The sequence below is a fragment of the Oncorhynchus masou genome, chromosome 31 (assembly GCF_036934945.1).
Source record: "Oncorhynchus masou masou isolate Uvic2021 chromosome 31, UVic_Omas_1.1, whole genome shotgun sequence".
NCBI classification, from domain to species: domain Eukaryota; kingdom Metazoa; phylum Chordata; class Actinopteri; order Salmoniformes; family Salmonidae; genus Oncorhynchus; species Oncorhynchus masou.
Genome location: NC_088242.1, coordinates 1,716,384 through 1,738,915, shown reverse-complemented (window position 1 = coordinate 1,738,915; position 22,532 = coordinate 1,716,384). Strand labels below are relative to the sequence as shown.

General features: G+C 50.4%; 1 protein-coding gene across 1 annotated transcript in view; it reads left to right on the top strand.

Annotated features, from left to right (window-relative positions):
- The window catches only part of LOC135524870 (netrin receptor UNC5B-a-like), a 41,581-nt gene extending 20,315 nt beyond the window's left edge, over nt 1-21,266 (top strand). The window contains exons 6-7 of the mRNA XM_064952725.1: nt 20,650-20,817; nt 21,091-21,266. Coding sequence (XP_064808797.1) covers nt 20,650-20,817; nt 21,091-21,266 — 344 coding nt within the window. The remainder of the gene's footprint in view (nt 1-20,649; nt 20,818-21,090) is intronic.
- Nucleotides 21,267-22,532: the final 1,266 nt, after the last annotated feature.

Here is a 22,532-nt window from a genome sequence, read left to right as displayed (position 1 = left end):
GGGATAGACCGGTAGCAGACGAGGAAGCGAGTTGTGGGCGTACTCTGCCCAGGGGAGCTGTTCTGACCAAGACGCAGGGTTACGAAAAGAAAGACTGCGTAAATGCGACCAACAGTCTGATTGGCCCGTTCGGCTTGACCGTTAGACTGGGGATGAAAGCCGGACGAGAGACTGACGGAAGCCCCAATCAAACGGCAAAACTCCCTCCAAAATTGAGACGTGAACTGCGGGCCTCTGTCGGAAACGACGTCAGACGGAAGGCCATGAATTCGGAAAACATTCTCGATAATGATCTGAGCCGTCTCCTTAGCAGAAGGGGCTTATCGAGAGGAATGAAATGAGCCGCCTTAGAGAATCTATCGACAACCGTAAGAATAACTGTCCTCCCCGCTGATGAAGGCAGTCCGGTGATAAAATCTAAAGCGATGTGAGACCACGGTCGAGAGGGAATGGGAAGCGGTCTGAGACGGCCGGCAGGAGGAGAGTTCCCAGATTTAGTCTGCGCGCAGACCGAACAAGCGGCGACAAATCGACGCACGTCACGTTCCCGAGTGGGCCACCAGAAACGCTGGCGAATGGAAGCGAGCGTACCCCGAACGCCGGGGTGGCCGGCTAACTTGGCAGAGTGGGCCCACTGAAGAACGGCCGGACGAGTAGGAACGGGAACGAACAGAAGGTTCCTAGGACAAGCTCGCGGCGACGGAGTGTGAGCGAGTGCTTGCTTTACCTGCCTCTCAATTCCCCAGACAGTCAACCCGACAACACACCCCTCAGGGAGGGGTGGTGGAGACCTCAGAAGAACTGAAGAGACGAGATAAAGCATCAGGTTTGGTGTTTTTTGAACCCGGACGATAAGAAATAACAAACTCGAAACGATAAAAACAGAGCCCAACGAGCCTGACGCGCATTAAGTCGTTTGGCTGAACGGATGTACTCAAGGTTCCTATGGTCAGTCCAAACGACAAAAGGAACCTGTCGCCCCCTCCAACCACTGTCGCCATTCGCCTAGGGCTAAGCGGATGGCGAGCAGTTCCAGATTACCAACATCATAGTTACGTTCTGACGGCGATAAGCGATGAGAAAAACGCGCAAGGATGGACCTTGCCGTCAGAGAGAGAGCGCTGAGAAAGAATGGCTCCCACGCCCACCTCTGACGCGTCAACCTCAACAACAAACTGTCTAGAGATGTCAGGTGTAACAAGAATAGGTGCGGATGTAAAACGATTCTTAAGAAGATCAAAAGCTCCTGGGCGGAAACGGACCACTTAAAGCACGTCTTAACAGAAGTAAGGGCTGTGAGAGGAGCTGCCACCTGACCGAAATTACGGATGAAACGACGGTAGAAATTAGCGAAGCCCAGAAAGCGCTGCAGCTCGACGCGTGACTTAGGAACGGGCCAATCAATGACAGCCTGGACCTTAACGGGATCCATCTTAATGCCCTCAGCGGAAATAACGGAACCGAGAAAAGGGACAGAGGCGGCATGAAAAGTGCACTTCTCAGCCTTCACATAAAGACAGTTCTCCAAAAGGCGCTGGAGGACGCCCAGGTGCTGAACATGAATCGAGAGAGACGGTGAAAAAATCAGGATATCGTCCATGTAAACGAAAACAAAAATGTTCAGCATGTCTCTCAGGACGTCGTTAACTAGTGCCTGAAAGACAGCTGGAGCGTTAACGAGGCCGAAAGGAAGAACCCGGTATTCAAAGTGCCCTAACGGAGTGTTAACGCTGTGGTTCCACTCGTCCCCCTCCCTGATGCGCACGAGATGGTAGGCGTTACGAAGGTCCAATTTGGTGAAAAACCTGGCTCCCTGCAGGATCTCGAAGGCTGAAGACATAAGAGGAAGTGGATAACGATTCTTAACTGTTATGTCATTCAGCCCTCGATAATCCACGCATGGGCGCAGGGACCCGTCCTTCTTCTGAACAAAAAGAACCCCGCGCCGGCGGGGAGGAGGAGGAGACTATGGTACCGGCGTCGAGCGAAACCGACAAATAATCCTCGAGAGCCTTAGGTCGGGAGCCGACAGAAGTATAATCTACCCCGGGGGAGTAGTTCCCGGAAGGAGATCAATACTACAGTCATACGACCGATGTGGAGGGAGAGAAGTGGCCTTGGAACGACTGAACACCGTGCGCAGATCGTGATACTCCTCCGGCACCCCTGTCAAATCGCCAGGCTCCTCCTGTGAAGAAGAGACAGAGGAAACAGGAGGGATAGCAGACATTAAACAGGTTACATGACAAGAAACATTCCAGGATAGGATAGTATTACTAGACCAATTAATAGAAGGGTTATGGCGCACTAGCCAGGGATGACCCAAAACAACAGGTGTAAAAGGTGAACGAAAAATTAAAAAAGAAATGGTTTCCTATGATTACCAGAGACAGTGAGGGTTAAAGGCAGCGTCTCACGCTGAATCTTGGGGAGAGAACTACCATCTAAACGAACAAGGCCCTGGGCTCCCTAACTGTCTGAGAGGAATGTCATGTTCCCGAGCCCAGGTCTCGTCCATAAAACAGCCCTCCGCCCCAGAGTCTATCAAGGCACTGCAGGAAGCAGATGAACCGGGCCAGCGGAGATGGACCGAAAGGTAGTGCGTGATCCAGAAGGAGAGGCCTGAAAGTTGCGCACCAGTAGCCCTCCTCTTACTGATGAGCTCTGGCTTTTACTGGACATGAGGTGACAAAATGACCAGCGGAGCCGCAGTAGAGACAGAGGCGATTGGTGATTCTCCGTTCCCTCTCCTTGGCCGAGATGAATACCCCCAGCTGCATAGGCTCAGCATCCGAGCCGGCGGGGGAGGGTGGCAGTGATGCGGCAGGTGGCGGCAGTGATGTGGAGAGGGAGCAACGGAGAACGTGAGCTCCTTTCCACGAGCTCGGCGACGAAGATCAAACCGTCGCTCTATGCGAATAGCGAGAGCTATTAAGGAGTCCAGACTGGAAGGAACCTCCCGGGAGAGGATCTCATCCTTAACCTCGACGTGGAGACCCTCCAGAAAACGAAGCAAAGCCGGCTGCCTGTTCCAGTCACTAGAGGCAGCGATGTGCGAAACTCAATAGAATAATCCGTTATGGATCTATTCCCCTGACATAGGGAAGACAGGGCCCTGGAAGCCTCCTCGCCAAAAACAGAACGGTCAAAAACCCGTATCATCTCCTCCTTAAAGTCCTGATACTGGTTAATACACTCAGCCCTGGCCTCCCAGACTGCCGTGCCCCACTCACGCGCCCGTCCGGTGGAGAGAAATGAGGCGTGCGGGCTGCGCTCCTGGAGTAAGTGTTGGGCTGGAGAGAGAACACCACATCACACTGAGTGAGGAATGAGCGGCACTCAGTGGGCTCCCCAGAGTAACACGGCGGGTTGTTGATCCTGGGCTCCGGAGACTCGGAAACCCTGGAAGTGGGCGGTGGATCGAGGTGGAGTTGGTGAACCCGTCTTGTGAGGTCGGAGACTTGGACGGCCAGGGTCTCAACGGCATGTTGAGCAGCAGACAATTCCTCCTCGTGTCTGCCTAGCATCGCTCCCTGGATCTCGACGGCGGAGTGAAAAGGGTCCGGGCCGCTGGGTCCATTCTTGGTCTGATTCTTCTGTTATGAACTTGAGTGAAGACCCAAACGTGTTTTTAACAGAAAACAGATTTCTTTAATAAAAAACAGGAATGGCATAAATCCTCTTCCAACGTAGTCAATGGAACAAAAGAACGTAGTATAATGCAGGTTGCACCTGCCATGCAGACTCCGACAGGACAGGACAAGGTGGAAGCAAACGAGACGACAGCTTGCTTCTGGCATCAAAAAACACAAACAAGAATCAGACACTGAAAGTAGCAGGAACAGAGAAAGAAATAGAGACCTAATCAGAGGGGGAAGAGAGAACAGGTGGGGAAAGAGAGAATGAGCTAGTTAGGGGAAATGTAGAACAGCTGAGGGATGAGAGACAGAGAAGGTAACCTAAAAAGACCAGCAGAGAGAGAGAATGAAGAGAAAGGACAGGAACAGACATAACAAGACATGACAGTTATTTAGACGGAAAACATTCAAGTAATTCATGTAAGGGATTTCCTCCTCTTCGTCTGAAGAGGAGAGGCGAGAAGGATCGGAGGACCAATATGCGGCGTGGTAAGTGTCCATGGTTCTTTTAATAAGAAATACTCAACATGAACAACCGAATACAAAAAAACAATAAATGTGGAACGAACGAAAACCCAAATAGTACTGTGTGGTGACAAACACAGACATGGAAACAAACAGTGAAACCCAGGCTACCTAAGTATGATTCTCAATCAGAGAACTAATGACACCTGCCTCTGATTGAGAACCATACTCGGCCGAAAAATAGAAATCCCCAAAATCATAGAAAAACAAACATAGACTGCCCACCCCAAGTCACGCCCTGACCATACTAAATAATGACAACACAAAGCAAATAAAGGTCAGAACGTGACGGACATTAAAATGTCCTCAGAGACGTCTTCTCCATTTCAGACAACGATAACCCTCTGACCTGAGTGGGCGGGTGCACTGTCCAGATGCGCATTTCCAAGCTCTCTGATTGGTTGTTAATGGGAGGGTTATGATGGGTGGGAGATAACTAAGGTAGGCTGAGCAGACAAACTAACAGGACTTAAGGGGGAAACTGAAGGGACTGTGAGGGGAGGTGAGGTAGAGAGGAAAGGAGCAGCATGGTCTTTTTGTTTTACCTAGATAGTACTTAGATAGTATACAATAGATAGTATGCATTGTACATCCTGTTTTCAGTCATAACAAAACTTAGCAAAAAAACGAAACGTCCCTTTTTCAGGACCCTGTCTTTCAAAGATAATTCGTAAAAAGCCAAATAACTTCACAGATCTTCATTGTAAAGGGTTTAAACACTGTTTCCCATGCTTGTTCAATGAACCATAAACAATTAATGAACATGCACCTGTGGAACGATCGTTAAGACACTAACAGCTTACAGACGGTTGGCAATTCAGGTCACAGTTCTGAAAACTTAGGACACTAAAGAGGCCTTTCTACTGACTCTGAAAAACACCAAAAGAAAGATGCCCAGGGTCCCTGCTCATCTGCATGAATGTGCCTTAGGCATTCTGCAAGGAGGCATGACTGCAGATGTGGCCAGGGCAATAAATTGCAATGTCCGAACTGTGAGACGCCTAAGATAGTGCTACAGGGAGACAGGATGGACAGCTGATTGTCCTCGCAGTGGCAGACCACATGTAACAACACCTGCACAGGATCGGTACATCCGAACATCACACCTGCGGAACAGGGATGGCAACAACAACTTGCCCGAGTTACAACAGGAGCGTACAATCCCTCCATCAGTGCTCAGCTCAGACTGTCTGCAATAGGCTGAGAGAGACTGGACTGAGGGCTTGTAGGCCTGTTGTAAGGCAGGTCCTCACCAGACATCACCGGCAACAACGTTGGCTATTGGCACAAATCCACCGTCGCTGGACCAGACAGGACTGGCAAAAAGTGCTCTTCACTGACGAGTCAAGGTTTTGTCTCACCAGGGGTGATGGTCGGATTCGCGTGTATCGTCAAAGGAATGAGCGTTACACCGAAGCCTGTACTCTGGAGCAGGATAGATTCGGAGGTTGAGGGTCCATCATGGTCTGGGGCGGTGTGTCACAGCATCATCGGTCTAAGCTTGTTGTCATTGCAGGCAATCTCAACACTGTGCGTTACAGGGAAGACATCCTCCTCCCTCATTTGATACCCTTCCTGCAGGCTCATCCTGACATGACCCTCCAGTATGACAATGCCACCAGCCATGCTGAGGAGGTGCACTGCAGTACTTAATGCAGCTGGTGGCCACACCAGATACTGACTGTTACTTTTGATTTTGACCCCCCCCCCTTTCTGAAGTTTTCTGAAAATAAACTCAGTTGACAGTGAGAGGATGTTTCTTTTTTTGCTGAGTTTATTATGAACATGAACTTTTAACCCCAACCCTCAGCTACTCTCAGTCCATCCCACCTATCACCTTAACCCCACCCCTCAGCTACTCTCAGTCCATCCCACCTATCACCTTAACCCCAACCCTCAGCTACTCTCAGTCCATCCCACCTATCACATTAACCCCACCCCTCAGCTACTCTCAGTCCATCCCACCTATCACCTTAACCCCACCCTCAGCTACTCTCAGTCCATCCCACCTATCACCTTAACCCCACCCCTCAGCTACTCTCAGTCCATCCCACCTATCACCTTAACCCCACCCCTCAGCTACTCTCAGTCCATCCCACCTATCACCTTAACCCCACCCTCAGCTACTCTCAGTCCATCCCACCTATCACCTTAACCCCACCCCTCAGCTACTCTCAGTCCATCCCACCTATCACCTTAACCCCACCCCTCAGCTACTCTCAGTCCATCCCACCTATCACCTTAACCCCACCCTCAGCTACTCTCAGTCCATCCCACCTATCACCTTAACCCCACCCCTCAGCTACTCTCAGTCCATCCCACCTATCACCTTAACCCCACCCTCAGCTACTCTCAGTCCATCCCACCTATCACCTTAACCCCACCCTCAGCTACTCTCAGTCCATCCCACCTATCACCGTAACCCCACCCCTCAGCTACTCTCAGTCCATCCCACCTATCACCTTAACCCCACCCCTCAGCTACTCTCAGTCCATCCCACCTATCACCTTAACTCCACCCCTCAGCTACTCTCAATCCATCCCACCTATCACCTTAACCCCACCCCTCAGCTACTCTCAGTCCATCCCACCTATCACCTTAACCCCACCCTCAGCTACTCTCAGTCCATCCCACCTATCACCTTAACCCCACCCCTCAGCTACTCTCAGTCCATCCCACCTATCACCTTAACCCCACCCCTCAGCTACTCTCAGTCCATCCCACCTATCACCGTAACCCCAGCCTTTTGTGGTTTCCATGTGCCATTTTTCTAATAAATCAAATTAAATCAAATGTTATTGGTCGCATACACATGTTTAGCAGATGTTTTTGCGGGTGTAGAGTAATGCTTATTTTCCTAGTTCCAACAGTTCAGTAATATCTAACAATGTGTTAAACAATACACACAAATCTAAAAAAAAAGTTCAAGAATGGAATTAAGAATGAATGAAATGAATGAATAAGTGAATGAAATTAATTGGCAACCCATCCCTTATGGGATTAACATTTGCAAATAAATTCATAAAAAATCCTACAATGTGATTTTCTGGATTTTTTTTCTCATTTTGTCTGTCATAGTTGAAGTGTACCTATGATGCAAATTACAGGCCTCGCTCATATTTTTAAGTGGGAGAACTTGCACAATTTACCACATAGAAGAGAAATATTTGTAAAATTTAATTATAGGTGTCCCTTTTTCTTTTATTCCTGGCTTTATCTAAATATTCCACAATTGCGCCTTCACAGCCCAGTACGTCCTGTGCCTGCTCCTCGCACTCTCCCTGAAGTGTGTGTCACCAGTCCAGTACCAGCAGTGCCGGCCCCACGCACCAGGCTTCCTGCGACAGTTCCCAGTCCAGAGCTTCCGGCGACAGTTCCCAGTCCAGAGCTTCTGGCGACAGTTCCCAGTCCAGAGCTTCCGGCGACAGTTCCCAGTCCAGAGCTTCTAACAGTTCCCAGTCTAAGCTTCCGGCGACAGTTCCCAGTCCAGAGCTTCTGGCGACAGTTCCCAGTCCAGAGCTTCTGGCAACAGTTCCCAGTCTAGAGCTTCCGAAAGTTCCCAGTCCAGAGCTTCCGGCGATTCCCAGTCCAGAGCTTCTGGCGAAGTTCCCAGTCTAGAGCTTCTGAAGTTCCCAGTCTAGAGCTTCTGGCGACAGTTCCCAGTCTAGAGCTTCTGGCAACAGTTCCCAGTCTAGAGCTTCTGGGATTCCCAGTCTAGAGCTTCTGGCGACAGTTCCCAGTCTAGAGCTTCTGGCGAAAGTCTAGAGCTTCTACAAGTTCCCAGTCCAGAGCTTCTGGCGACAGTTCCCAGTCTTTCCGGCGACAGTTCCCAGTCCAGAGCTTCCGGCGACAGTTCCCAGTCCAGAGCTTCTGGCGACAGTTCCCAGTCCAGAGCTTCTGGCGACAGTTCCCAGTCCAGAGCTTCTGGCGACAGTTCCCAGTCTAGAGCTTCTGGCGACAGTTCCCAGTCCAGAGCTTCTGGCGACAGTTCCCAGTCCAGAGCTTCCGGCGACAGTTCCCAGTCCAGAGCTTCTGGCAAGTTCCCAGTCCAGAGCTGACTAAAGTCCAGAGCTTCCGGCGACAGTTCCCAGTCTAGCCCCACAGTTCCCAGTCCAGAGCTACACCCAGTCCAGAGCTTCCCACAGTTCCCAGTCCAGAGCTTCTGGCGAAGTTCCCAGTCTAGAGCTTTGTAAAATTTAATTCCCAGTCCAGGTGTTCCCAGTCTAGAGCTTCTGGCGACAGTTCCCAGTCTAGAGCTTCTGGCGACAGTTCCCAGTCCAGAGCTTCCGGCGACAGTTCCCAGTCTAGAGCTTCCGGCGACAGTTCCCAGTCTAGAGCTTCCGGCGACAGTTCCCAGTCTAGAGCTTCCGGCGACAGTTCCCAGTCCAGAGCTTCCGGCGACAGTTCCCAGTCTAGAGCTTCTGGCGACGGTCCACGGTCAGGAACCTCCTGAGATGGTCAACGGTCCGGAATCTCCAGCTCCATGGTAGGAGTCCTTCTCTGCCCGATGCCCAGTCCAGACACAGCGTCCAGTCCAGCTCCATGGTAGGAGCCCTTCTCTGCCCCGATGCCCAGTCCAGACACAGAGTCCAGTCCAGCTCCATGGTAGGAGCCCTTCTCTGCCCGATGTCCAGTTCAGACACAGCGTCCAGTCCAGCTCCATGGTAGGAGCCCTTCTCTGCCCCGATGCCCAGTCCAGACACAGAGTCCAGTCCAGCTCCATGGTAGGAGCCCTTCTCTGCCCGATGCCCAGTCCAGACACAGCGTCCAGTCCAGTTCCATGGCAGGAGCCCTTCTCTGCCCGATGTCCAGTCCAGACACAGCGTCCAGTCCAGTTCCATGGTAGGAGCCCTTCTCTGCCCGATGTCCAGTCCAGACACAGAGTCCCGTCCAGCTCCAGGGCAGGAGCCCTTCTCTGCCCGATGCCCAGTCCAGACACAGAGTCCAGTCCAGCTCCATGGTAGGAGCCCTTCTCTGCCCGATGCCCAGTCCAGACACAGCGTCCAGTCCAGTTCCATGGCAGGAGCCCTTCTCTGCCCGATGTCCAGTCCAGACACAGAGTCCAGTCTAGCTCCATGGTAGGAGCCCTTCTCTGCCCGATGTCCAGTCCAGACACAGCGTCCAGTCCAGTTCCATGGCAGGAGCCCTTCTCTGCCCGATGTCCAGTCCAGACACAGAGTCCAGTCCAGCTCCATGGTAGGAGCCCTTCTCTGCCCGATGCCCAGTCCAGACACAGCGTCCAGTCCAGCTCCATGGTAGGAGCCCTTCTCTGCCCCGATGCCCAGTCTAGACACAGAGTCCAGTCCAGTTCCATGGCAGTAGCCCTTCTCTGCCCGATGCCCAGTCCAGACACAGCGTCCAGTCCAGTTCCATGGCAGTAGCCCTTCTCTGCCCGATGTCCAGTCCAGACACAGCGTCCAGTCCAGTTCCATGGCAGTAGCCCTTCTCTGCCCGATGCCCAGTCCAGACACAGCGTCCAGTCCAGCTCCATGGTAGGAGCCCTTCTCTGCCCGATGCCCAGTCCAGACACAGCGTCCAGTCCAGCTCCATGGTAGGAGCCCTTCTCTGCCCCGATGCCCAGTCTAGACACAGAGTCCAGTCCAGCTCCATGGTAGGAGCCCTTCTCTGCCCGATGTCCAGTCCAGACACAGAGTCCAGTCCAGCTCCATGGTAGGAGCCCTTCTCTGCCCGATGCCCAGTCCAGACACAGCGTCCAGTCCAGTTCCATGGCAGGAGCCCTTCTCTGCCCGATGTCCAGTCCAGACACAGAGTCCAGTCTAGCTCCATGGTAGGAGCCCTTCTCTGCCCGATGTCCAGTCCAGACACAGCGTCCAGTCCAGTTCCATGGCAGGAGCCCTTCTCTGCCCGATGTCCAGTCCAGACACAGAGTCCCGTCCAGCTCCAGGGCAGGAGCCCTTCTCTGCCCGATGCCCAGTCCAGACACAGAGTCCAGTCCAGCTCCATGGTAGGAGCCCTTCTCTGCCCGATGCCCAGTCCAGACACAGCGTCCAGTCCAGCTCCATGGTAGGAGCCCTTCTCTGCCCGATGCCCAGTCCAGACACAGCGTCCAGTCCAGCTCCATGGTAGGAGCCCTTCTCTGCCCGATGCCCAGTCCAGACACAGCGTCCAGTCCAGCTCCATGGTAGGAGCCCTTCTCTGCCCGATGCCCAGTCCAGACACAGCGTCCAGTCCAGCTCCATGGTAGGAGCCCTTCTCTGCCCGATGCCCAGTCCAGACACAGCGTCCAGTCCAGCTCCATGGTAGGAGCCCTTCTCTGCCCGATGCCCAGTCCAGACACAGCGTCCAGTCCAGCTCCATGGTAGGAGTCTTCTTCTGCACCTGGGTCCAGGCTGGGTACAGTGTTCAGCCTGGGTCCATGGCTGGATCTGCGGGATGAGCGGGTTCTTCGCCCCGCACCAGAGCCGACACTAGACACCCCCCCTAACCCTCCATTTTTGTTTCAGGTTTTGCGGTTGGAGTTTCCACCTTTGGGGGGGGGGGGGATACTGTCACGTTACCAGCTGCCTTTATTTTCTATGGTAGAGTACTTCAGGGTGTGACTAGGGGTTTAGTCTAGTTTGTATTTTCTACGTGGGGTTCTATTTAGTTTTTTCTATGTTGGTGTTTTGGTATGATTCCCAATTAGAGGCAGCTGGTAATCGTTGGGGATCATATTTAAGTATTTTTCCACCTGTGGTTTATGGGATATTGTTTTGAGTAAGTTCACGTAGCACCTCTGTTGTCACGGTTTAGTTTATTGTTTATTGTTTTTGTTTTGCTAAGTTCCACTATTAATAAAGGATGTGGAACTCAACATCCGCTGCGCCTTCGTCCGACCATTATTCCAGCGAACGTGACAGACTGAATATTTTCCTCTTCCGTTTCACCACAATACCGATCCGGTGTCAATATCCCGGATCTTACTCGTGCACATAGCGAGCTCTTGCTTTTAGGTAGGGAGGAGGTTATAGACCCGGGTAATGTGGTGCCAGGACAACAACCAGGTCAACAACCTCTCTCTCAATGTGACAATGGAGCTGATTGTGAACTACAGGAAAAGGAGGGCTGAACAGGCCCCCATTAACATCGAGGGGACTGAAGTGGAGCTGGTCGAGAATTTTAAAGTTCTTTGGTGTCCACATCACTAACAAACTAACATGGTCCAAACACACCAAGGCAGTCATAAAGAGGGCACGACAACACCTTTTCCCCCTCAGGAGACTGAAAAGATTTGGCATGGGTCCCCAGATCCTCAAAACGTTCTACAGCGGCAGACATATCAGTGTGGATGATGGATCACCACCTCAAGCTGAACCTCGGCAAGACGGAGCTGCTCTTCCTCCCGGGGAAGGCCTGCCCGTTCCATGATCTCGCCATCACGGTTGACAACTCCATTGTGTCCTCCTCCCAGAGCGCTAAGAACCTTGGCGTGATCCTGGACAACACCCTGTCGTTCTCAACTAACATCAAGGCGGTGGCCCGTTCCTGTAGGTTCATGCTCTACAACATCCGCAGAGTACGACCCTGCCTCACACAGGAAGCGGCGCAGGTCCTAATCCAGGCACTTGTCATCTCCCGTCTGGATTACTGCAACTCGCTGTTGGCTGGGCTCCTGCCTGTGCCATTAAACCCCTACAACTCATCCAGAACGCCGCAGCCCGTCTAGTGTTCAACCTTCCCAAGTTCTCTCACGTCACCCCGCTCCTCCGCTCTCTCCACTGGCTTCCAGTTGAAGCTCGCATCCGCTACAAGACCATGGTGCTTGCCTACGGAGCTGTGAGGGGAACGGCACCGCAGTACCTCCAGGCTCTGATCAGGCCCTACACCCAAACAAGGGCACTGCGTTCATCCACCTCTGGCCTGCTCGCCTCCCTACCACTGAGGAAGTACAGTTCCCGCTCAGCCCAGTCAAAACTGTTCGCTGCTCTGGCCCCCCAATGGTGGAACAAACTCCCTCACGACGCCAGGACAGCGGAGTCAATCACCACCTTCCGGAGACACCTGAAACCCCACCTCTTCAGGAATACCTAGGATAGGATAAAGTAATCCTTCTCACCCCCCCTTAAATGATTTAGATGCACTATTGTAAAGTGGCTGCTCCAATGGATGTCAGAAGGTGAATTCACCAATTTGTAAGTCGCTCTGGATAAGAGCGTCTGCTAAATGACTTAAATGTAAATGTAATGTAAATGCACCATCGAGAGCATCCAGACCGGTTGCATCACTGCCTGGTATGGCAACTGCTCAGCATCTGACCATAATGAGCTACAGAGGGTAGTGCGTACGACCCAGTACATCACTGGTGCCAAGCTTCCCGATAATAATATCTATGTCTCCCTTAATTTGGTTTTCGTACAGATGTTCACAGGTCAAAAGGTCAGACATTTCATTTGCCCAAGACTCCCCCCTATGGATAGATCCCATTGAAAAAGTTGCTATTCTGGCAGTCAATTCCAAAGTCTCTCCATACACGCCTTCCATCTCACCTCACAAGGTTCCCGTGTCCCCTGTTATTGTCATACAGGCCTTCCATCTCACCTCACAGGGTTCCCGTGTCCCCTGTTATTGTCATACAGGCCTTCCATCTCACCTCACAGGGTTCCCGTGTCCCCTGTTATTGTCATACAGGCCTTCCATCTCACCTCACAGGGTTCCCGTGTCCCCTGTTATTGGGTCATTGTCACAGGCCTTCCATCTTACCTCACAGGGTTCCCGTGTCCCCTGTTATTGTCATACACGCCTTCCATCTCACCTCACAGGGTTCCCGTGTCCCCTGTTATTGTCATACACGCCTTCCATCTCACCTCACAGGGTTCCCGTGTCCCCTGTTATTGTCATACACGCCTTCCATCTCACCTCACAGGGTTCCCGTGTCCCCTGTTATTGTCATACACGCCTTCCACACCTCACAGGGTTCCCGTGTCCCCTGTTATTGTCCTTCCATCTCACCTCACAGGGTTCCCGTGTCCCCTGTTATTGTCATACAGGCCTTCCATCTCACCTCACAGGGTTCCCGTGTCCCCTGTTATTGTCATACACGCCTTCCATCTCACCTCACAGGGTTCCCGTGTCCCCTGTTATTGTCATACACGCCTTCCATCTCACCTCACAGGGTTCCCGTGTCCCCTGTTATTGTCATACACGCCTTCCATCTCACCTCACAGGGTTCCCGTGTCCCCTGTTATTGCAAGTAAAGGTGCAAACTGGTGGACACATACAAAGTAAAGTACTGGTCTGTTATGTTATGTTTGTTTTCGAGAAACCTTTGTGCCCTACACCCCACACCCCACACCCTTTATGGCCTTCCTGTGACAGCGGGTGCTGTAGGTGCTGTAGGTGTTTTGGAGGACAGGTATTTTGCCCCCGGTGATGCGTTCAGCAGACCACACCACTCTCTGGAGAGCCTTACAGTTGCGAACGGTGCAGTTGCCGTACCTGGCGGTGATTGCCGTACCAGGCGGTGATACAGCCCGACAGGAGGCTCTCAATGGTGCATTATTACAAGTTAGTGAGGGTCTTAGGGGCCAAGCCACATTTCTTCAGCCTCCTGAGTTTAAAGAGGCGCTGTTGCGCCTTCTTCACCACACTGTCTGCGTGGGTGGACCATTTCAGATTGTCAGTGATGTGTACGCCCAGGAACTTGAAGCTTTTCACCTTCTCAGCTGCAGCCGCGTGCTCCCTCTGTTGTTTCCTGAAATCCACAATCAGCTCCTTAGTTTTGTTGACGTTGAGGGAGAGGTTGTTTTCCTGGCACCACTACACCAGGGCCCCGACCTCCTCCCTGTAGACTGTCTCATCGTTAATATCTACAGATTGTAAATCAAATATAAATATTTTTACCAAAAGTATTGTTATATGGTTGATTGATTGACTCTGGTTTTTCCAAATCTCCTAACAGTGCTATTTGTAGGATTAATTTCAGATAAATGTTTTTCTGACATTCCTGAACAAGCTGCATAGATGCGATACCAAAATAAGTGATCTAATGATTCTGTCTCTTCGCAGCGAAATCTGAAGAACTGACATGGTTGTACATAACATTATGTTCCTGTCAAGAATTTTGTATAATAATTTAAAATAAAATAAACTCTTTAAGTTTTCTAATCAAGTGTTGTTTTGTGTATCAGATCATAAATGATGTGTTTGAGTTGTTTGTCAGTGAGGAGGGTGTGGTCTGTTTGTCAGTGAGGAGGGTGTGGTCTGTTTGTCAGTGAGGAGGGTGTGGTCTGTTTGTCAGTGAGGAGGGTGTGGTCTGTTTGTCAGTGAGGAGGGTGTTTGTCAGTGAGGAGGGTGTTTGTTTGTCAGTGAGGAGGGTGTGGTCTGTTTGTCAGTGAGGAGGGTGTCTGTTTGTCAGTGAGGAGGGTGTGGTCTGTTTGTCAGTGAGGAGGGTGTGGTCTGTTGAGGAGGGTGTGGTCAGTGAGGAGGGTGTGGTCTGTTTGTCAGTGAGGAGTGGTGTGGTCTGTTTGTCAGTGAGGAGGGTGTGGTCTGTCAGTGAGGAGGGTGTGGTCTGTTTGTCAGTGAGGAGGGTGTGGTCTGTTTGTCAGTGAGGAGGGTGTGGTCTGTTTGTCAGTGAGGAGGGTGTGGTCTGTTTGTCAGTGAGGAGGGTGTGGTCTGTTTGTCAGTGAGGAGGGTGTGGTCTGTTTGTCAGTGAGGAGGGTGTGGTCTGTTTGTCAGTGAGGAGGGTGTTTGTCAGTGAGGAGGGTGTGGTCTGTTTGTCAGTGAGGAGGGTGTGGTCTGTTTGTAGTCATTTGGTAAAAATCCCATCTGCCTTTCTGCTCAGGATGTTGTATTCTTCAAGGAAATGATGTCATCTGCTCTGTACGATGCTGCACAGATGTTTTCCCCCAAGTTTGCTGTTTAACGCAAATTCCTCTGTTATTATTTGTCTGTCAAATTTTGTCTCCGTTTTTATAGATTGATGAGATCAACCCTCGGTTCCAAATATCGGGGGAAATACCGTTAGTGGGGATAATGTTGAAGAGTTTGAGCAAAGCCAATTTGAATTTGTGGTCTTTATATTTGATAATTTCATTTAAAATACCATCAGCACCACAGGACCTTTTGGGTTGGATATAGTTTTTCCAGTAATCCTTCTTCTGTAATGGGGGTTATCTACAGGATTCAGATAGGGCGAGGGGTTATCTACAGGATGCAGATAGGGCGAGGGGTTATCCACAGGGCGAGGGGTTATCCACAGGATGCAGATAGGGCGAGGGGTTATCTACAGGATTCAGATAGGGCGAGGGGTTATCCACAGGGCAAGGGGTTATCTACAGGATTCAGATAGGGCAAGGGGTTATCTACAGGATTCAGATAGGGCAAGGGGTTATCTACAGGATTCAGATAGGGCAAGGGGTTATCCACAGGATTCAGATAGGGCGAGGGATTATCTACAGGATTCAGATAGGGCAAGGGGTTATCCACAGGATTCAGATAGGGCAAGGGGTTATCCACAGGATTCAGATAGGGCGAGGGGTTATCTACAGGATTCAGATAGGGCGAGGGGTTATCCACAGGATTCAGATAGGGCAAGGGGTTATCTACAGGATTCAGATAGGGCAAGGGGTTATCTACAGGGCAAGGGGTTATCCACAGGGAAAGGGGTTATCCACAGGATTCAGATAGGGCAAGGGGTTATCCACAGGGCAAGGGGTTATCCACAGGGCAAGGGGTTATCTACAGGGCAAGGGGTTATCCACAGGGCAAGGGGTTATCCACAGGATGCAGATAGGGCGAGGGGTTATCTACAGGGCAAGGGGTTATCTACAGGATTCAGATAGGGCGAGGGGTTATCCACAGGGCAAGGGGTTATCCACAGGGCAAGGGGTTATCTACAGGGCAAGGGGTTATCCACAGGGCAAGGGGTTATCCACAGGATGCAGATAGGGCGAGGGGTTATCCACAGGGCAAGGGGTTATCCACAGGGCAAGGGGTTATCCACAGGGCAAGGGGTTATCCACAGGATGCAGATAGGGCAAGGGGTTATCCACAGGGCAAGGGGTTATCCACAGGATTCAGATAGGACAAGGGGTTATCTACAGGATTCAGATAGGGCGAGGGGTTATCTACAGGATGCAGATAGGGCAAGGGGTTATCCACAGGGCGAGGGGTTATCCACAGGATTCAGATAGGGCAAGGGGTTATCCACAGGATTCAGATAGGGCAAGGGGTTATCCACAGGATTCAGATAGGGCAAGGGGTTATCCACAGGGCGAGGGGTTATCCACAGGATTCAGATAGGGCAAGGGGTTATCCACAGTGCAAGGGGTTATCCACAGGATGCAGATAGGGCAAGGGGTTATCCACAGGGCAAGGGGTTATCCACGGGGCAAGGGGTTATCCACAGGATGCAGATAGGGCAAGGGGTTATCCACAGGGCAAGGGGTTATCCACAGGATTCAGATAGGGCGAGGGGTTATCCACAGGATTCAGATAGGGCAAGGGGTTATCCACAGGATTCAGATAGGGCGAGGGGTTATCTACAGGATTCAGATAGGGCAAGGGGTTATCCACAGGATTCAGATAGGGCAAGGGGTTATCCACAGGATTCAGATTGGGCGAGGGGTTATCCACAGGATTCAGATAGGGCAAGGGGTTATCCACAGGATTCAGATAGGGCGAGGGGTTATCTACAGGATTCAGATAGGGCAAGGGGTTATCTACAGGATTCAGATAGGGCGAGGGGTTATCCACAGGATTCAGATTGGGCGAGGGGTTATCCACAGGATTCAGATAGGGCAAGGGGTTATCCACAGGATTCAGATAGGGCGAGGGGTTATCTACAGGATTCAGATAGGGCAAGGGGTTATCTACAGGATTCAGATAGGGCGAGGGGTTATCCACAGGATTCAGATTGGGCGAGGGGTTATCCACAGGATTCAGATAGGGCAAGGGGTTATCCACAGGATTCAGATAGGGCGAGGGGTTATCTACAGGATTCAGATAGGGCAAGGGGTTATCCACATGATGCAGATAGGGCAAGGGGTTATCCACAGGGCAAGGGGTTATCCACGGGGCAAGGGGTTATCCACAGGATGCAGATAGGGCAAGGGGTTATCCACGGGGCAAGGGGTTATCCACAGGATGCAGATAGGGCAAGGGGTTATCCACAGGGCAAGGGGTTATCCACAGGATTCAGATAGGGCAAGGGGTTATCCACAGGGCAAGGGGTTATCCACAGGATGCAGATAGGGCAAGGGGTTATCCACAGGGCAAGGGGTTATCCACAGGATTCAGATAGGGCAAGGGGTTATCTACAGGATTCAGATAGGGCGAGGGGTTATCCACAGGGCAAGGGGTTATCCACAGGGCAAGGGGTTATCTACAGGATTCAGATAGGGCGAGGGGTTATCCACAGGGCGAGGGGTTATCCACAGGATTCAGATAGGGCGAGGTTGTTGCTTCCCGGTATGGGTTTGTTCCCATGACTGTTAATAGTGCCCAGTTCTTCTGCTGTTCTAGTATTCAGGTCTCCACAGACCAGTACGTTGCCTTGGGCCTGAAAACAGTGGTGGTTCTAGACCAATCTGGGGCCAGTTGTACTGTTAGAGGGGCCAATTGTACTGTTAGAGGGGCCAGTTTTACTGTTAGAGGGGCCAGTTGTATTGTTAGAGGGGCCAGTTGTACTGTTAGAGGGGCCAGTTGTACTGTTAGAGGGGCCAGTTGTACTGTTAGAGGGGCCAGTTGTACTGTTAGAGGGGCCAGTTGTACTGTTAGAGGAGCCAGTTGTACTGTTAGAGGGGCCAGTTGTACTGTTAGGGGGGCCAGTTGTATTGTTAGAGGGGCCAGTTGTACTGTTAGAGGGGCCAGTTGTACTGTTCGAGGGGCCAGTTGTACTGTTAGAGGGGCCAGTTGTACTGTTAGAGGGGCCAGTTGTACTGTTAGAGGGGCCAGTTGTACTGTTAGAGGGGCCAGTTGTACTGTTAGAGGGGCCAGTTGTATTGTTAGAGGGGCCAGTTGTACTGTTAGAGGGGCCAGTTGTATGGTTAGAGGGGCCAGTTGTACTGTTAGAGGGGCCAGTTGTACTGTTAGAGGGGCCAGTTGTACTGTTAGAGGGGCCAGTTGTATTGTTAGAGGGGCCAGTTGTACTGTTAGAGGGGCCAGTTGTATGGTTAGATGGGCCAGTTGTACTGTTAGAGGGGCCAGTTGTACTGTTAGAGGGGCCAGTTGTACTGTTAGAGGGGCCAATTGTACTGTTAGAGGGGCCAGTTTTACTGTTAGAGGGGCCAGTTGTATTGTTAGAGGGGCCAATTGTACCGTTAGAGGGGCCAGTTGTACTGTTAGAGGGGCCAGTTGTACTGTTAGAGGGGCCAGTTGTACTGTTAGAGGGGCCAGTAGTACTGTTAGAGGGGCCAGTTGTATTGTTATAGGGGCCAGTTGTACTGTTAGAGGGGCCAGTTGTACTGTTAGAGGGGCCAGTTGTATTGTTATACGGGCCAGTTGTTCTGTTAGAGGGGCCAGTTGTACTGTTAGAGGGGCCAGTTGTACTGTTAGAGGGGCCAGTTGTACTGTTAGAGGGGCCAGTTTTACTGTTAGAGGAGCCAGTTGTACTGTTAGAGGGGCCAGTTGTACTGTTAGGGGGGCCAGTTGTATTGTTAGAGGGGCCAGTTGTACTGTTAGAGGGGCCAGTTGTACTGTTCGAGGGGCCAGTTGTACTGTTAGAGGGGCCAGTTGTACTGTTAGAGGGGCCAGTTGTACTGTTAGAGTGGCCAGTTGTGCTGTTAGAGGGGCCAGTTGTACTGTTAGAGGGGCCAGTTGTACTGTTAGAGGGGCCAGTTGTACTGTTAGAGGGGCCAGTTGTATTGTTAGAGGGGCCAGTTGTACTGTTAGAGGGGCCAGTTGTACTGTTAGAGGGGCCAGTTGTACTGTTAGAGGGGCCAGTTGTACTGTTAGAGGGGCCAGTTGTATTGTTAGAGGGGCCAGTTGTACTGTTAGAGGGGCCAGTTGTATGGTTAGAGGGGCCAGTTGTACTGTTAGAGGGGCCAGTTGTACTGTTAGAGGGGCCAGTTGTACTGTTAGAGGGGCCAGTTGTACTGTTAGAGGGGCCAGTTACATTAGACGTTATTGTCACATCGTTTTCTTCACAAAAGACCATGTTCATAATCACCATCGTTGACACTGTCTAATAACAGATGTAAGAAAAGAACGATAGCAACAATTAGTTGAGTAAAAATTATTTCATACTCCACAATTAGGGGGGCCACAAGGGGGCCCAAAATTGTTGTCACAGCCCTCCCCCTCCCCAGAACCGCTAGTGCCTGAAAGTGACTCATCTCCCCCTCTAGAATGGAGAAACTCTCTTCATTAAGGGAAAGTATAAATGTATGACACAGAGGATGACCTTTTTATTGGTTAAGACCTGTAAAGATAGATCTGTAAAGATAGACCTGTAAAGATAGACCTGTAAAGATAGATCTGTAAAGATAGATCTGTAAAGATAGACCTGTAAAGATAGACCTGTAAAGATAGATATGTAAAGATAGATCTGTAAAGATTGACCTGTAAAGATAGACCTGTAAAGATAGACCTGTAAAGATATACCTGTAAAGATAGACCTGTAAAGATAGACCTGTAAAGATAGATCTGTAAAGATAGACCTGTAAAGATAGACCTGTAAAGATAGATCTGTAAAGATAGACCTGTAAAGATAGATCTGTAAAGATAGACCTGTAAAGATAGACCTGTAAAGATAGACCTGTAAAGATAGATCTGTAAAGATAGATCTGTAAAGATAGATCTGTAAAGATAGATCTGTAAAGATAGACCTGTAAAGATAGACCTGTAAAGATAGACCTGTAAAGATATACCTGTAAAGATAGATCTGTAAAGATAGACCTGTAAAGATAGACCTGTAAAGATAGACCTGTAAAGATAGACCTGTAAAGATAGATCTGTAAAGATAGATCTGTAAAGATAGACCTGTAAAGATAGACCTGTAAAGATAGATCTGTAAAGATAGACCTGTAAAGATAGACCTGTAAAGATAGATCTGTAAAGATAGACCTGTAAAGATAGATCTGTAAAGATAGACCTGTAAAGATAGACCTGTAAAGATAGACCTGTAAAGATAGATATGTAAAGATAGATCTGTAAAGATAGATCTGTAAAGATAGACCTGTAAAGATAGACCTGTAAAGATAGATCTGTAAAGATAGCCTCCTTGTTGATTTATAACCAGATAATGTATTCTCCTGTCTCTGCTCTCTCTGTCCCTCTCTGTCTCTCTCTGTCTCTCTCTCTCTCTCTCTCTCTCTCTCTCTCTCTCTCTCTCTCTCTCTCTCTCTGTCTCTGTTTCTCTCTGTCTCCGTCTCTCTGTCTCTCTCTCTCTCGCTCTCTCTCTCTCTGTCTGTCTCTCTTTCTCTCTCTCTCTGTCTGTCTGTCTCTCTTTCTCTCTGTCTGTCTCTCTTTCTCTCTCTCTCTCTCTCTCTCTCTCTCTCTCTCTCTCTCTCTCTCTCTCTCTCTCTCTCTCTCTCTCTCTCTCTCTCAGTGAGTGGGGGCTGGTCTTCGTGGACTGAGTGGTTGGAGTGTAGCGCCCGCTGTGGGCGGGGCTGGCAGAGACGGATACGCAGCTGCACCAATCCCGCTCCTCTAAACGGGGGAGCCTTCTGTGAGGGTCCGCCTTTTCAGAGAGTTACATGCACCACTCTATGTCCAGGTAAAAATGATTGACAGGTGTTTGCCCTGTTAAAAACACAGGTGGACATTTATTGTCATGAATCTTGTCCTGGAGGCTGAACTGAGCGATTTCCCCTTAGATAGGCCAGCTGCAAAGTCAATATTGTCTATATTCTATTCATGAAAACAAAAATTATATTTTTGATTTTAATTCAAGGTTAAGGTCAGATTTGTACATACTGCTAGCTTGTTAGTTAGTTAATCTTGAACCCTTGCCCTCTAAACCCTCACCTCTGACCCCTGACCCCTGTAGTGGACGGAGGCTGGACAGAGTGGGCCAAGTGGTCAGTGTGCGGGACAGAATGTACCCATTGGACAAGCAGGGAGTGTCATGCCCCCCCGCCCCGAAACGGAGGACTCCACTGTAGTGGGAGCATGATGGAGAGCAAGAACTGCACCGACGGACTCTGTACACGCAGTGAGTCATGACGAAGGGAGGTAGGGGGAGGGAGGGACGGAGAGAGAGAGGGTGAGAAAGTGAGAGAGAAAGAAAGGGGAGGAGAGAGAGAGAGGGGAGGGGAGAGAGAGCGAAAGAGAGAGATAAATAGAGAGAGAGCGAGAGAGAGAGGGGATGAAGAGAGAGGGGAGAGAGAGAGAGAGAGAGAGCGAGAGACAGAGATGGAAGAATGAATGTGAAGGACCAAGAGACCAGGGCTGTATTCATTAGGAACAAAATAAAGTGGACTTAAACAAGGAAGGGGGTGCCTTCATCTACATCTAGTTTTAGATGTTGTGTACTAAATCACATCACCGCCGTGCTGTTGGGAGAAATCAGAACAATGTAGAGGCAGAAAGATATTCTGAAGTCTAACAGACAGACAGAGGCAGAGAGAGAGAGTGGGGGGAGGGGGAGAGAGGCAGAGAGAGAGAGTGAGGGGGAGTGGGAGAGAGGCAGAGAGAGAGAGTGAGGGGGAGGGGGAGAGAGGCAGAGAGAGAGTTGGGAAGACAAGTCTACCGTAGACAGATGTTCAGCGGTTTAGTTTGGGTTCACAAGAAGAAAAGACAAGTGATCCAAATGTTAAAGGCACAGATGGAGGGTGAAGGTAGGGCAGAGTGGTGTGTGTGTGTGTGTGTGTGTGTGTGTGTGTGTGTGTGTGTGTGTGTGTGTGTGTGTGTGTGTGTGTGTGTGTGTGTGTGTGTGTGTGTGTGTGTGTGTGTGTGTGTGTGTGTGTGTGTGTGTGTGTGTGTGTGTGTGTGTGTGTGTGTGTGTGTGTGTGTGTGTGTGTGTGTGTGTGTACGAACGAACGAGAGGAGTGTGAAGCGAAAGGAGGGCACAGAGTCGGAAGGAAGGAGTGCAACAACAGACAGAGTAATGAACAGAGGGAGTGGAGAGGAGAGAGGGATGAGGAGGGATGAGGAGGGATGAGAGGGACGAGGAGGGTGAGTCAGATTCGCCCTGACACACAATGTGCAACGCCTGATGATCTGGGTGGAATCCAGCTGACCACACACACACACACACATACACACACCAAGTACACACAGGCAGTGAGCTACACACACATGCATCACATACACACTGAGACATACAGTTGTGGCCAAAAGTTTTGAGAATGGCACAAATATTTATTTCCACAAAGTTTGCTGCTTCAGTGTGTTTAGATATTTGTGTCAGATGTTACTATGGAATACTGAAGTATAATTAAAAGCATTTCATAAGTGTCAAAGGCTTTAATTGACAATTATTGACAATTA